The 11053-nt window shown below is 36.3% G+C and overlaps 2 protein-coding genes across 2 annotated transcripts; both read left to right on the top strand.

Annotated features, from left to right (window-relative positions):
* Positions 1-968: 968 nt before the first annotated feature.
* On the top strand, positions 969-3602 carry LOC124941105 (sodium/pyruvate cotransporter BASS2, chloroplastic). Its single transcript, XM_047481375.1, has 13 exons — positions 969-1269; positions 1390-1480; positions 1564-1687; positions 1769-1810; positions 1894-2007; positions 2088-2150; positions 2238-2365; positions 2456-2537; positions 2613-2664; positions 2743-2840; positions 2916-3074; positions 3140-3229; positions 3312-3602. The coding sequence occupies exons 1-13, from the start codon at positions 1158-1160 to the stop codon at positions 3387-3389; spliced, it is 1233 nt and encodes a 410-aa protein (XP_047337331.1). The 5' UTR covers positions 969-1157; the 3' UTR covers positions 3390-3602.
* Positions 3603-8936: 5334 nt separating this feature from the next.
* On the top strand, positions 8937-10083 carry LOC124942497 (probable 2-oxoglutarate-dependent dioxygenase AOP1). The gene is made up of 2 exons (XM_047483016.1): positions 8937-9313; positions 9397-10083. The coding sequence occupies exons 1-2, from the start codon at positions 8952-8954 to the stop codon at positions 9983-9985; spliced, it is 951 nt and encodes a 316-aa protein (XP_047338972.1). The 5' UTR covers positions 8937-8951; the 3' UTR covers positions 9986-10083.
* Positions 10084-11053: the final 970 nt, after the last annotated feature.

Below are 11053 nucleotides of genomic sequence, written 5' to 3' on the forward strand. Positions count from 1 at the left end.
TAGTCACCAAATATTTTTCAACAGATCCAAAAAAACACTCAACTTTAAAAAAAATACATCCAAAACGTTTGTAAATATTATTTAATAATAAGACATATATTTTATTCATTTGAGAAAAGCTTTACAGGGTTAAAACTGTAATAGTCTTCTTATAATACAATTTAAAGTTGAACCCATATTTAATAATAACGACCTAAGTTTAACTTCAAATAACAATTTACTACAGTAAATTCTCTATTTTGAATTCATGATTTTGACTTTTTGTTATAAGCTGAGTTAATCCCCTATTGAATAGCATAGTTGTAAAAGGAGAAATATCCCTCACTTCCTAATGTTCTAACTCAAATTTTCCAAGCACGAAACATAATTGGAATATTTGTAAAAACTGGAATTTACCGTTTTTTTAACTCACTAGAATTGAAAGCATTGTAATCAGATAATTTATTTACGTTTTTAACTTTTTAGCTTCAATGTTACGACTTTAAAGTCATTCTAAGCCTGTCTAGAATGATTTCTTAAACCCTTGTTTTTTTCTCATTTTTTAGGAATTTTTAATGAAACGACGATAAGTCGTCTTCTCCCTAAAAAAAAGTCCAGCTAAATTGTCTATTCTAACATAGCTGAGGAGCATATTCCTAACTTCCTAAAGTTCCGACGACAAAGTTAGTTAAATTGATTAAGTGCGTTTGCGGAGACTAAGGGATTAATATTACTCCGAAGGAGAATCAAAACCAATCTTAAAAAAAAACCTTACTTAGAAGTAAATATGGGCTTTTAGTATGTTACTACCTCAGTTTGCAATTAGCAAGCATTTCAGAACAATATTGGTTGATACTTGTTGGGTCTTATCTTTAGTTATTTGATTGGGCTTTCCTTCACTCATTGCACCATCATTGAATCAATCGATATGGAGAAGAAGAAGACTGTTAGTTTATCAACCACACTGAACAATTCTGATCATTCCCCATATCCACGAATCACGACAACAACGACCAAAAGTAGTAGTTCCCGCTAGCAACCAATTCTCGGATTAGCTTCTTGTGGCGTGCGGTTCTTCGGTTTCAACGTCCACCACTGACCACACCGATTTTCACATCATCTTCGTCTTCTTTTCCATCTATCTACAACCCAAACAAGAGTTCTGATCAAATCGTGCAATGGCGGCATCAATTTCCAGGTTTATTACCAAAGATTGTAGATTTCAGTCGTGTGATGCTGTTCAAAGAAGAATTGGGTTCTTTTCTGTAAGGTTGCTTCAAACCCAGTTAGGTAAAATGGTTTTTAGTCTAAATCGTGGATTCTTATTATTCTGCCTATTACCCGTTTGATAAAAGTCCTCTGAGAACTAGAACTTCTTCCATTCATTTCTTATAAGTTTACCTTTTCTAGATCAAAGAGACAATGATAGTCAACGGCTAGGACTCTCCAACGTTACACAGAATCCAGTTCTTGCTCTTTCAGCTAGAAATTCAACAAATAGGTATCTGTTTTCAGATTACAGAAACATAAATAGGACATTTGGGTTTAATTAGAGTTATAAACATTGATGATTGCTATTCATAGGAGATCACAATTTATCTGCAAAGCAGTGACAAATGTACCTGAGAATGATCCAAGTAGCAGTCAAACGGGAATGACACGATATGAACAAATAATCGAAACGCTCACAACTCTATTTCCTGTTTGGGTATGTTAAGAACTTATGTTCGAACAACAGAAACTTTTAATACGATTCGAATTCAAATCCTTTTCGCCTTGATCTTTTCAGGTCATATTGGGTACTATCATTGGCATCTATAAACCTGCTGCGGTATCTTTCTGTCTTACCACTCTTTTATGAATCATAAATCAATGGTAGACTAAAAGGTTAAAATTTATACCTACTTTTATTAGGTAACATGGTTGAAAACAGACCTTTTCACACTTGGCTTGGGTTTTCTTATGCTTTCAATGGGCTTGACTTTGAAATTTGAAGATTTCAGAAGATGTTTACGTAATCCTTGGACTGTAAGAGTTAGAACAGTAGATTTCCATGTGTTAGATCTTTGATTTAGTAGGAGAATTAAGATGTATTTTTCATTATGCAGGTGGGAGTTGGATTTCTTGCTCAATACTTGATTAAACCCATTTTAGGCTTCTTTATAGCCATGGTTAGTACTTGAAGTGAATTCAAATCAAGAACAGAATTACAGATTTAACAGATAGAACAGAATTACGGATTTCGTCTTTAATTGCAGACATTGAAACTCTCTGCACCTCTTGCGACAGGCCTTATCTTGGTTTCTTGTTGTCCTGGAGGCCAAGCATCGAATGTTGCTACTTATATTTCTAAAGGAAATGTTGCTCTCTCTGTTCTTATGACAACGTAAGTAATACCTGTCTTCCTTCTTTTTCTCTGAAATTTTTAGAATAACAAACAAAACTGCATCAATTAGATATTCTTACTTGTTTGCAGATGTTCGACTATTGGGGCAATTATTATGACACCACTTCTTACCAAGCTTCTCGCCGGTCAGCTTGTTCCGGTTGATGCAGCTGTAAGTATATAGCGATGGTTTTTCAAAAAAGGATAAAAAAGACAAATTTGACCAAATAGTTTCTTAAATTCCCAGGGCCTTGCCATCAGTACTTTCCAGGTTGTCCTGGTGCCAACTCTAGTCGGAGGTATACTTTTTATTTATTTATTAAAGTTCTTCGTGTTCTTGTTCTCAATTGGTCATATTTCTTGGTATGATATTGCAGTGCTATCAAATGAATATTTCCCACAATTCACTTCGAGGATAATTACTATTACGCCTCTTATTGGAGTTATCTTAACTACCCTTTTGTGTGCAAGTCCTGTAAGTAGAATAAATTAACTTTTTTTTTGCTAGATATGATCGTTTATGACTAAGAATTTGATGGGGTTGTTTTAGATTGGACAAGTTTCCGAAGTTTTGAAAACCCAAGGGCTACAATTACTGCTTCCTGTGGCTATCTTACATGGTGCTGCATTTGCTATTGGTTATTGGCTTTCGAAAATATCCTTTGGTGAATCAACTTCTCGTACAATCTCCATAGAGTGTGGGATGCAGGTTCTTTATTTATATATTCTTAACACAAATTGATTAGATTAGGTTTTGATTGAATTTCTTTGCAGAGCTCTGCTCTTGGGTTTTTACTTGCACAGAAACATTTTACCAATCCTCTTGTAGCTGTGCCTTCAGCTGTAAGCGTTGTTTGCATGGCGGTAATGTCTTTCTTCTTGTTTTCAGAAATTTTCATTTTTTGAAAAAATTCGGAATGAAGAACCGTAGTTGTTATTGTCACAGCTGGGTGGAAGTGGTCTTGCTGTTTATTGGAGGAACAAACCGATTTCAGTTGATGACAAAGATGACTTCAAGGAATGATTATGAAAAATTACTAACATCTTTGAGTTGAGAATTCAGGTATTAAAAAGAAAGGAATAGATTAATAATGTTATTTTGTAATAATTAAAGTTTGGATTAAGTAGGTTTATATTAATACAATCAGTGTATATACAAAATTGTGCTCAGATTTAAAACCAAACACAATAACTAGAAATTAATCTAACTTTTATTAATAAAACTAGGTAGGTTCTATGGTTGCATGTTTGTAGATACAAACTATGTAAACCAAAAATAATTTCATTCCCTGCACACCCTCCAAGCCTCCCTTCATGGATCAACAGAATGATTTGGTTGTGTACCTACACCACACAAGTATAGTGAGTCTAAAGACCCAACAAACATATTTTGAAGAGTATATAAAAAGTCAAGTAAAAGCTGACTGATATTGAGGTGTTGCCTTTGTAAAACTGTTTATAAAATGGTTAGAACAGAAACATCCTTGAGCACATACTGGCCCTTTACGTTTCAGAGCTGATCCTGAAAGTTAGGAATCCTGTTGAGCACATAGTTGGAAGGGCACTCTTCAGAGTCTATCCCTAAAGTCCACAACCTGAATAGACACTTGTCTGTGTGGGTAGGATCTTCTAGAGCTCGTCCCAGAAGTCCAGTCCCAATAGAACCCCAGCACATATTTTGGCTTCAGACTACCAGAGCTCAACCTGGCTAGCCTTCTGCCCAGATCCATCCAGTTCATAACTCATTGTCCACAAAAACGTATTATACTTTTGGAAAAACAGAACTTACATTTGAAACAGATCATGCCTTTGAAAACAGTATATACTTTGCAAATGCAGATTATATAAACAAGTGTGGGTTTCTAAAGATGAGTTGAGAAAAGAACTTGCCTTATAAGATGACCTTGCTGCTATGTTATGATCCTGCTCAAGGTGCTATGGTCTTGTTTCTAAAAGTGTGCCTCTGGTTTTCTTAGTAGAGAGATGGTGGAAAAAAATATAATGAAGGAAGGGGTGTCCTATATATAGTACTAAAAGAAAACTGGTCACCTGCTTGTCACCTGTTGGGTTTACTAATATAATAATAAAAAAGGCTGGTCACTTGCTTGTTTTAGTCATGGGCTAACAAAAGATGACTGGTCACCTGCTTGTCATAGGTATGGGCTAATAAAAATGGCTGGTCATCTGCTTGTCATAGGCATGGACTAATAAAAATGGCTTGTCATCACTTAAGTATAATAATATAATAATACAAAGGCTGGTCACCTGCTTGTCATAGGCATGGGTTAATAAAAATGGCTGGTCATCTACTTGTCATAGGCATGGGCTAATAAAAATGGCTGGTCATCTGCTTGTCATAGGCATGGGCTAATAAAAATGGCTTGTCATCACTTAAGTATAATAATATAATAATACAAAGGTTGGTCACCTGCTTGTCATAGGCATGGGTTAATAAAAATGGCTGGTCATCTACTTGTCATAGGCATGAGTTAATAAAAATGGCTTGTCATCACTTAAGTATAATAATATAATAATAAAAAGGCCTCGTCACCTGCTTGTCACCTGCTTGCCATAAACAAAAAGGGCTGGAAAATATAAACAGTCGGACTCCCCGGTCGGACCCCCTCGGTCGCGACATAGATTTTCCTTCGGTCGGACCCTCTCGGTCGTGACATAGATATAACCTCGGCCCTGACCCCGATTTGACCTGGGCCTTTGGTTTTTGCCAAGACCGAAGTTTTACTCGGTCTAAAATGAAATTTTGGGTGTGACAACTCGATCCTACTTAAAAGAATTTCGACCCCGAAATTAAAACATACCGAATAAATCGGGATACTTCTGTTGCATATCTTCTTCTACTTCCCAAGTGGCTTCATCAACAGAATGGTTGCTCCAGAGTACCTTCACCATGTTGATTTCTTTATTCCTTAGCCTTCGGATCTGCCTTGCAATTATTTCTGTTGGGACCTCTTCATAGGTCAAGTTTGGTGTCCATTGCATCACATCATGATGGATGATATGGGTCGGATTTGGAATGTATTTCCTTATATTGGAAACATGAAAAACGTTGTGGACTGTATCAAGGGTTGGGGGCAGGGCAAGTCTGTAAGCCACATCACCTATTTCCTCCAGAATTTCAAAGGGGCCGATGTACCTTGGGTTTAACTTGCCCTTTTTCCCGAACCTGATGATACCTTTGCAAGGAGAGACCTTTAAGAAAACATGGTCGCCCCTACTGAAACTTATATCCCGGCGCTTCTTGTCAGCATAACTCTTCTGCCTACTTTGAGCTGCAAGTAGCCGCTCTCGGATCTTGCCCACCATGGCCACAGTGTTGGATACGATTTCTGGCCCAATCATAACCCTCTCGCCTACCTCGTCCCAATGTAGTGGTGTCCTGCACTTCTTCCCATATAAAGCTTCAAATGGCGCCATCCCAATGGAAGATTGGAAACTGTTGTTGTAAGCAAACTCAATCAAAGGCAGCCTGGGTTCCCAATTACCTCCATAGTCAATAAGACAGGCCCGCAGCAAGTCTTCCAGTGTCTGGATCACACGCTCAGATTGGCCGTCAGTTTGAGGATGAAAAGCTGTGCTGAAGGATAGTTTTGTTCCAAGACCCTTGTGAAGACTCTTCCAGAAATGAGAAGTGAAACGTGGGTCTCGGTCAGAAACTATCCTTGTTGGGATACCATGCAACCGAACTATCTCTTGCAAATACAACTCAGCATACCGAGTCATTGAAAAGGTGGTGCGAATTGGCAGAAAGTGAGCTGACTTGGTGAGGCGGTCCACAATGACCCAAATGACATTCATCTTTCGCACGGTCTTGGGCAAGCCGACTATGAAATCCATAGCAATGTCCTCCCATTTCCAAACTGGAATTGACAAAGGACATAGCAGCCCCGCAGGTCTTTGGTGCTCGATCTTCACTTGCTGGCATGTCAAGCACTCACTTACAAATTTCATGATGTCGGTCTTCATTCCTGGCCACCAATATAAAGTCTGCAGGTCCTTGAACATTTTGGTGCTTCCTGGATGTATAGAGTAGGGTGTTGAATGCGCCTCAGCCATAACTTCTTGCCTCAGCCATTTTTATTAACACATGTCTATGACAAGCAGGTGACCAACCTTTGTATTATTATATTATTATACTTAAGTGATGACAAACCATTTTTATTAACCCATGCCTATGACAAGCAGATAACCAACCATTTTTATTAGCCCATGCCTATGACAAGTAGATGACCAGCCATTTTTATTAACCCATGCCTATGACAAGCAGGTGACCAGCCTTTGTATTATTATATTATTATACTTAAATGATGACAAGCCATTTTTATTAGCCCATGCTTATGACAAACAGATGACCAGCCATTTTTATTAGCCCATGCCTAAGACAAGCAGGTGACCAGTCATCTTTTGTTAGCCCATGACTAAAACAAGCAAGTGACCAGCCCTTTTTATTATTATATTAGTAAACCCAACATGTGACAAGCAGGTGACCAGTTTTCTTTTAGTACTATATATAGGACACCCCTTCCTTCATTATATTCTTTTCCACAATCTCTCTACTAAGAAAACCAGAGGCACACTTTTAGAAGCAAGACCATAGCACCTTGAGCAGCACCTTGAGCAGGATCATAACATAGCAACAATGTCATCTTATAAGGCAAGTTCTTTTCTCAACTCATCTTTAGAAACCCACACTTGTTTATATAATCTGTATTTGCAAAGTATATACTGTTTTCAAAAGCATGATCTGTTTCAAAGGTAAGTTCTGTTTTTCCAAAAGTATAATACGTTTTTGTGGACAATGAGTTATGAACTGGATGGATCTGGGCAGAAGGCTAGCCAGGTTGAGCTCTGGTAGTCTGAAGCCAAAATATGTGCTGGGGTTCTATTGGGACTGGACTTCTGGGACGAGCTCTAGAAGATCCTACCCACACAGACAAGTGTCTATTCAAGTTGTGGACTTTAGGGATAGACTCCGAAGAGTGCCCTTCCAACTATGTGCTCAACAGGATTTCTAACTTTCAGGATCAGCTCTGAAATGTAAAGGGCCAGTATGTGCTCAAGGATGTTTCTGTTCTAACCATTTTATAAACAGTTTTACAAAGGCAACACCTTAATATCAGTCAGCTTTTACTTGACTTTTTATATACTCTTCAAAATATGTTTGCTGGGTCTTTAGACTCACTATATACTTGTGTGGTGTAGGTACACAACCAAATCATTCTGTTGATCCATGAAGGGAGGCATAACATAAACAGTACAATTTTTTAACGAATTAAGTTTTAGATGAACGTATGATATTTCTAACAATATAAGTTTAACATTTTAACTAACTAATATATATATATAGATATAGTGAATAATATTGTTTGAGAGATAGTGTGATGGTAATATATATGAGTGTAAATTTTAATTAATTATATGTGTTTGAGGGGATAGTGTGATGGTTGTATATATGAATCCGTGCAAATTTGAAGTAATTATAAAGGAATGATAAGGGTAGAGAATGACGTGTCATTACATCACTGGTTGAAAAATGATAAAGGGTGAGGAGAAGAGATGCAATTTGTTATTTTTTCAGCAAATTAGATTGTGCGCCACTCATTCCCTCTCAAATTTCATCTCTCAGATTTTCTCTCCAAATCATTTTTCTTAATAATATATGTTTGAGGGGATGTGTATATATAAAAAAAAAATGGGATAACAAATTAAGTATGTAGCTTATAAACACACTTAATCATTTAATCACACATAATTTGTCACGTGACAAGGCTCGAACTCAGAATCTTACGGTGAGTGTCCACCTCTTATTACTTCTAAACAAGAAGAGGGGATATGTATATATATATTTTTAACCTAATTAATAATAAAATTTTGATTTTTTTTATAAAATTTACAACTGAAATTTTGTTTTTTATTATTGAGCTAAAGTATTTTTTTAGTATAAAAAATATTATTTATTTTTTCTTGTCAAATATAAAAGAGAGACAAATAATAAAAAAAATTAATTTATTTTTATTTAAATATATTATAAATTACTTTTTAAATAGGTTGTTATATATATACCATATATAATTTGTTTGGTTAATTTCAATATATTTGTGAGAGAATGAATACTTAAGTCGATTAGTGAGTTGAACCGTTTAAAAATTTGAAACGGTTAAAAATATAATTAAAAAAATTATATGTATGTTTCGAACTTGTAACATAACATTCATAAAACAAGTCAACTCTTTAATTAAGCGTGATTAATATATAGTCTGTCAATGAATAAGAGATCGGTAACATTATGATTAGTGGTTGGTTACTAAACGATAAAAATGTCGGTAACAAATGATCTTAAAGTCACAAGATTAGAGATCGATTGAAATTGATGTTTAGTTTTTCGAAAAATAAAAAAACAAAGGTAAATGTGATTTTTATTGGCTAATGTATTTAAAAATAATAAAAAACATACTTTATGGACGCATGGATCGCGTGGCCAATAAATATAGTATTCTCTGTATCCCTATAAATACAGTGTTGTATGAGGTTACTTGTTTGAAGATAAATAAGTTGCATTTTGAGAGAGATGGAAGGTGGTAAAATCCAAATCCCTGCCATTGTTATGAAGCTAAACGAAGATGCAGAAGAAAGGAAGACTTTAGCACGGAAGATGCGGGAGGCATGTGAGAGTTATGGATGCTTCCTTATTGATTGCGACATGATTTCCGAGGAAGAACAGCACCGATTCTTCTCCTCCTCCGAGGAATTCTTCGCCCTCCCCGACGATACCAAGAAACAATACGGCAGGAAACCTAAGATCTGGCATGGAGGTTACCTTGGAATTAATCCTTATTCTAGACAGGAGAGCTTCAGCGTCTATGGCCTCCCCGACGACGAGATTCGATCTCTCGCTGGTCATATGTGGCCGGATGGCAATCCATCTTTCTGGTGGGTGATTGATTCCTTACCCTTATTTATCTCAATTTAATTAGATGTTCTGATCAATACTTGTTTGGAATGAAAATTGACAGTGAGGTGAATCAGTCGATGAAGATGAAATTAATGGATGTACTTCTCTCTGTTATGAAACTCACTTTCGAAGATCTAGGGATATCAGATTACTACAATAAGCATGCGGAGAATGTTACATGCTTAATGAGAGGTCTCAAATACAAGCTTCTTCCCAAGAACAACGACGAGAAACCGACTCATGGTCTTATGCCGCACGTCGACCATTCCATCTTGAGCATTCTATACGACAATGGTATCCAAGGGCTTGAGATTTTCTCCGATGATGATGAGTGGGTTCCGGTGATGATCCCAAAAGGCTCCCTTCTTGTGATTGTTGGTGATGCTTTTGAGGTTTGGAGCAATGGTAAGTTCCGGGCGGTGAAGCATCGGGTGACGATGCATACCGGCGATAAGGAGAAGTATACGTGTGCGTTGTTCATGTTGCCTAAGGATGGGGTGCTGATGGAGGTGCCGCCGGAGTTGGTTGCGGAAGGGGATTCTCCTCTGTTCCGATCATTTGTATTTTCTGATTACCTAGAGAAGCATATTGTGGATCCTAATTTTGAAGCCTTAAAGGTCTTTGCAGGTGTCAATGGAGGAGTGATCTAGGATCAATATATTGTGTCTTGTTATTTTCTCTGTTTGTTTTATTTGGGATTTGTAATGTGTGTGTTTTTTTACAAGGAATAAGGAGTTTTTATAAGTGTGATGTTTGTAAAAGTTGGGACGATGAATAAGAGCGGAGTTAGGATTTGAAATCTTGTAGACTTTGGTTCCATTTTCGATTGAGGAGCATTCCAACCTAATTTTTGATTGAGAAATGGTACGTACAACCTTTGAGAAAAATATATTTTTTTCTTACCAAATTAGGTTGGTGCTGTATATATAATTTCTTTTTTCGATTTTAACTTTGAATTATGAGTTGACACTAGCTCTAGCTCCAGCTCCGCGCCCCATATCCCCTCTAGGCGCTTGATTCTCCTAGCAACCCAACTATATTTAAATTTGTTATATATATCATATAATTAGAGTATATTATAAAATATTATTTTATTTAAATAAATATTTCAATAAAGTATTTTACCAAAAAATAATATTTCAATATATTTTTTTTATAAAGATCTGTTTGAATTTTATTTTATTTTTAAATAATATTTTAATTCTTTTTTTTATTACCTCTTGAGTATCACCGGCCACTTATGTACTTTTTTTTGGGAAATTTGATGAAATGGCCCTCGTATGAGGTGTAATTCCAAAAAAGGCCCACGGTTAATAAAGTTGGCAAAAAGGGCCTTTTTGTCCTGTGAAAAGTCTGTAATACCCTCGCGCGCCTGTTTTACCGCTCAATTACGAGAAATGTATTTCTCGTATTTGACTCAATTACGAGAAATGTATTTCTCGCATTTGGTATTTCTCGCATTTGGCTCAATTACGAGAAATGTATTTCTCGCATTTGGTATTTCTCGCATTTGATAAATATTATCCGGCCACGAATCCTAAATTTAGGGTTCTCATATAAATACTCTAAAACCCTAATTTCATATTGTACTTGTATTCTGAAGCTGCCAAAATGTCGAAGTAAGGTTAGTTTTTTCATCTTCTATACAATTCTCTGTTAACTACATGCTTGATACTTGATAGTAATTCAATGTTGAAAAACAACACGTTTCAGGTCGC

Source organism: Impatiens glandulifera, chromosome 6, assembly GCF_907164915.1.
Source record: "Impatiens glandulifera chromosome 6, dImpGla2.1, whole genome shotgun sequence".
In the NCBI taxonomy this organism is placed as follows: Eukaryota; Viridiplantae; Streptophyta; class Magnoliopsida; order Ericales; family Balsaminaceae; genus Impatiens; species Impatiens glandulifera.

Excerpts from the sequence above, each read along its gene's own strand:
- LOC124941105 (XM_047481375.1), top strand. The coding sequence starts at position 1,158 with ATGGCGGCATCAATTTCCAGGTTTATTACCAAAGATTGTAGATTTCAG. Across the intron at positions 1,811-1,893 it reads GCATCTATAAACCTGCTGCG|GTAACATGGTTGAAAACAGA; the intron begins GTATCTTTCTGT and ends TACTTTTATTAG. Across the intron at positions 3,230-3,311 it reads TAAGCGTTGTTTGCATGGCG|CTGGGTGGAAGTGGTCTTGC; the intron begins GTAATGTCTTTC and ends TTATTGTCACAG.
- LOC124942497 (XM_047483016.1), top strand. The coding sequence starts at position 8,952 with ATGGAAGGTGGTAAAATCCAAATCCCTGCCATTGTTATGAAGCTAAAC. Across the intron at positions 9,314-9,396 it reads GATGGCAATCCATCTTTCTG|TGAGGTGAATCAGTCGATGA; the intron begins GTGGGTGATTGA and ends GAAAATTGACAG.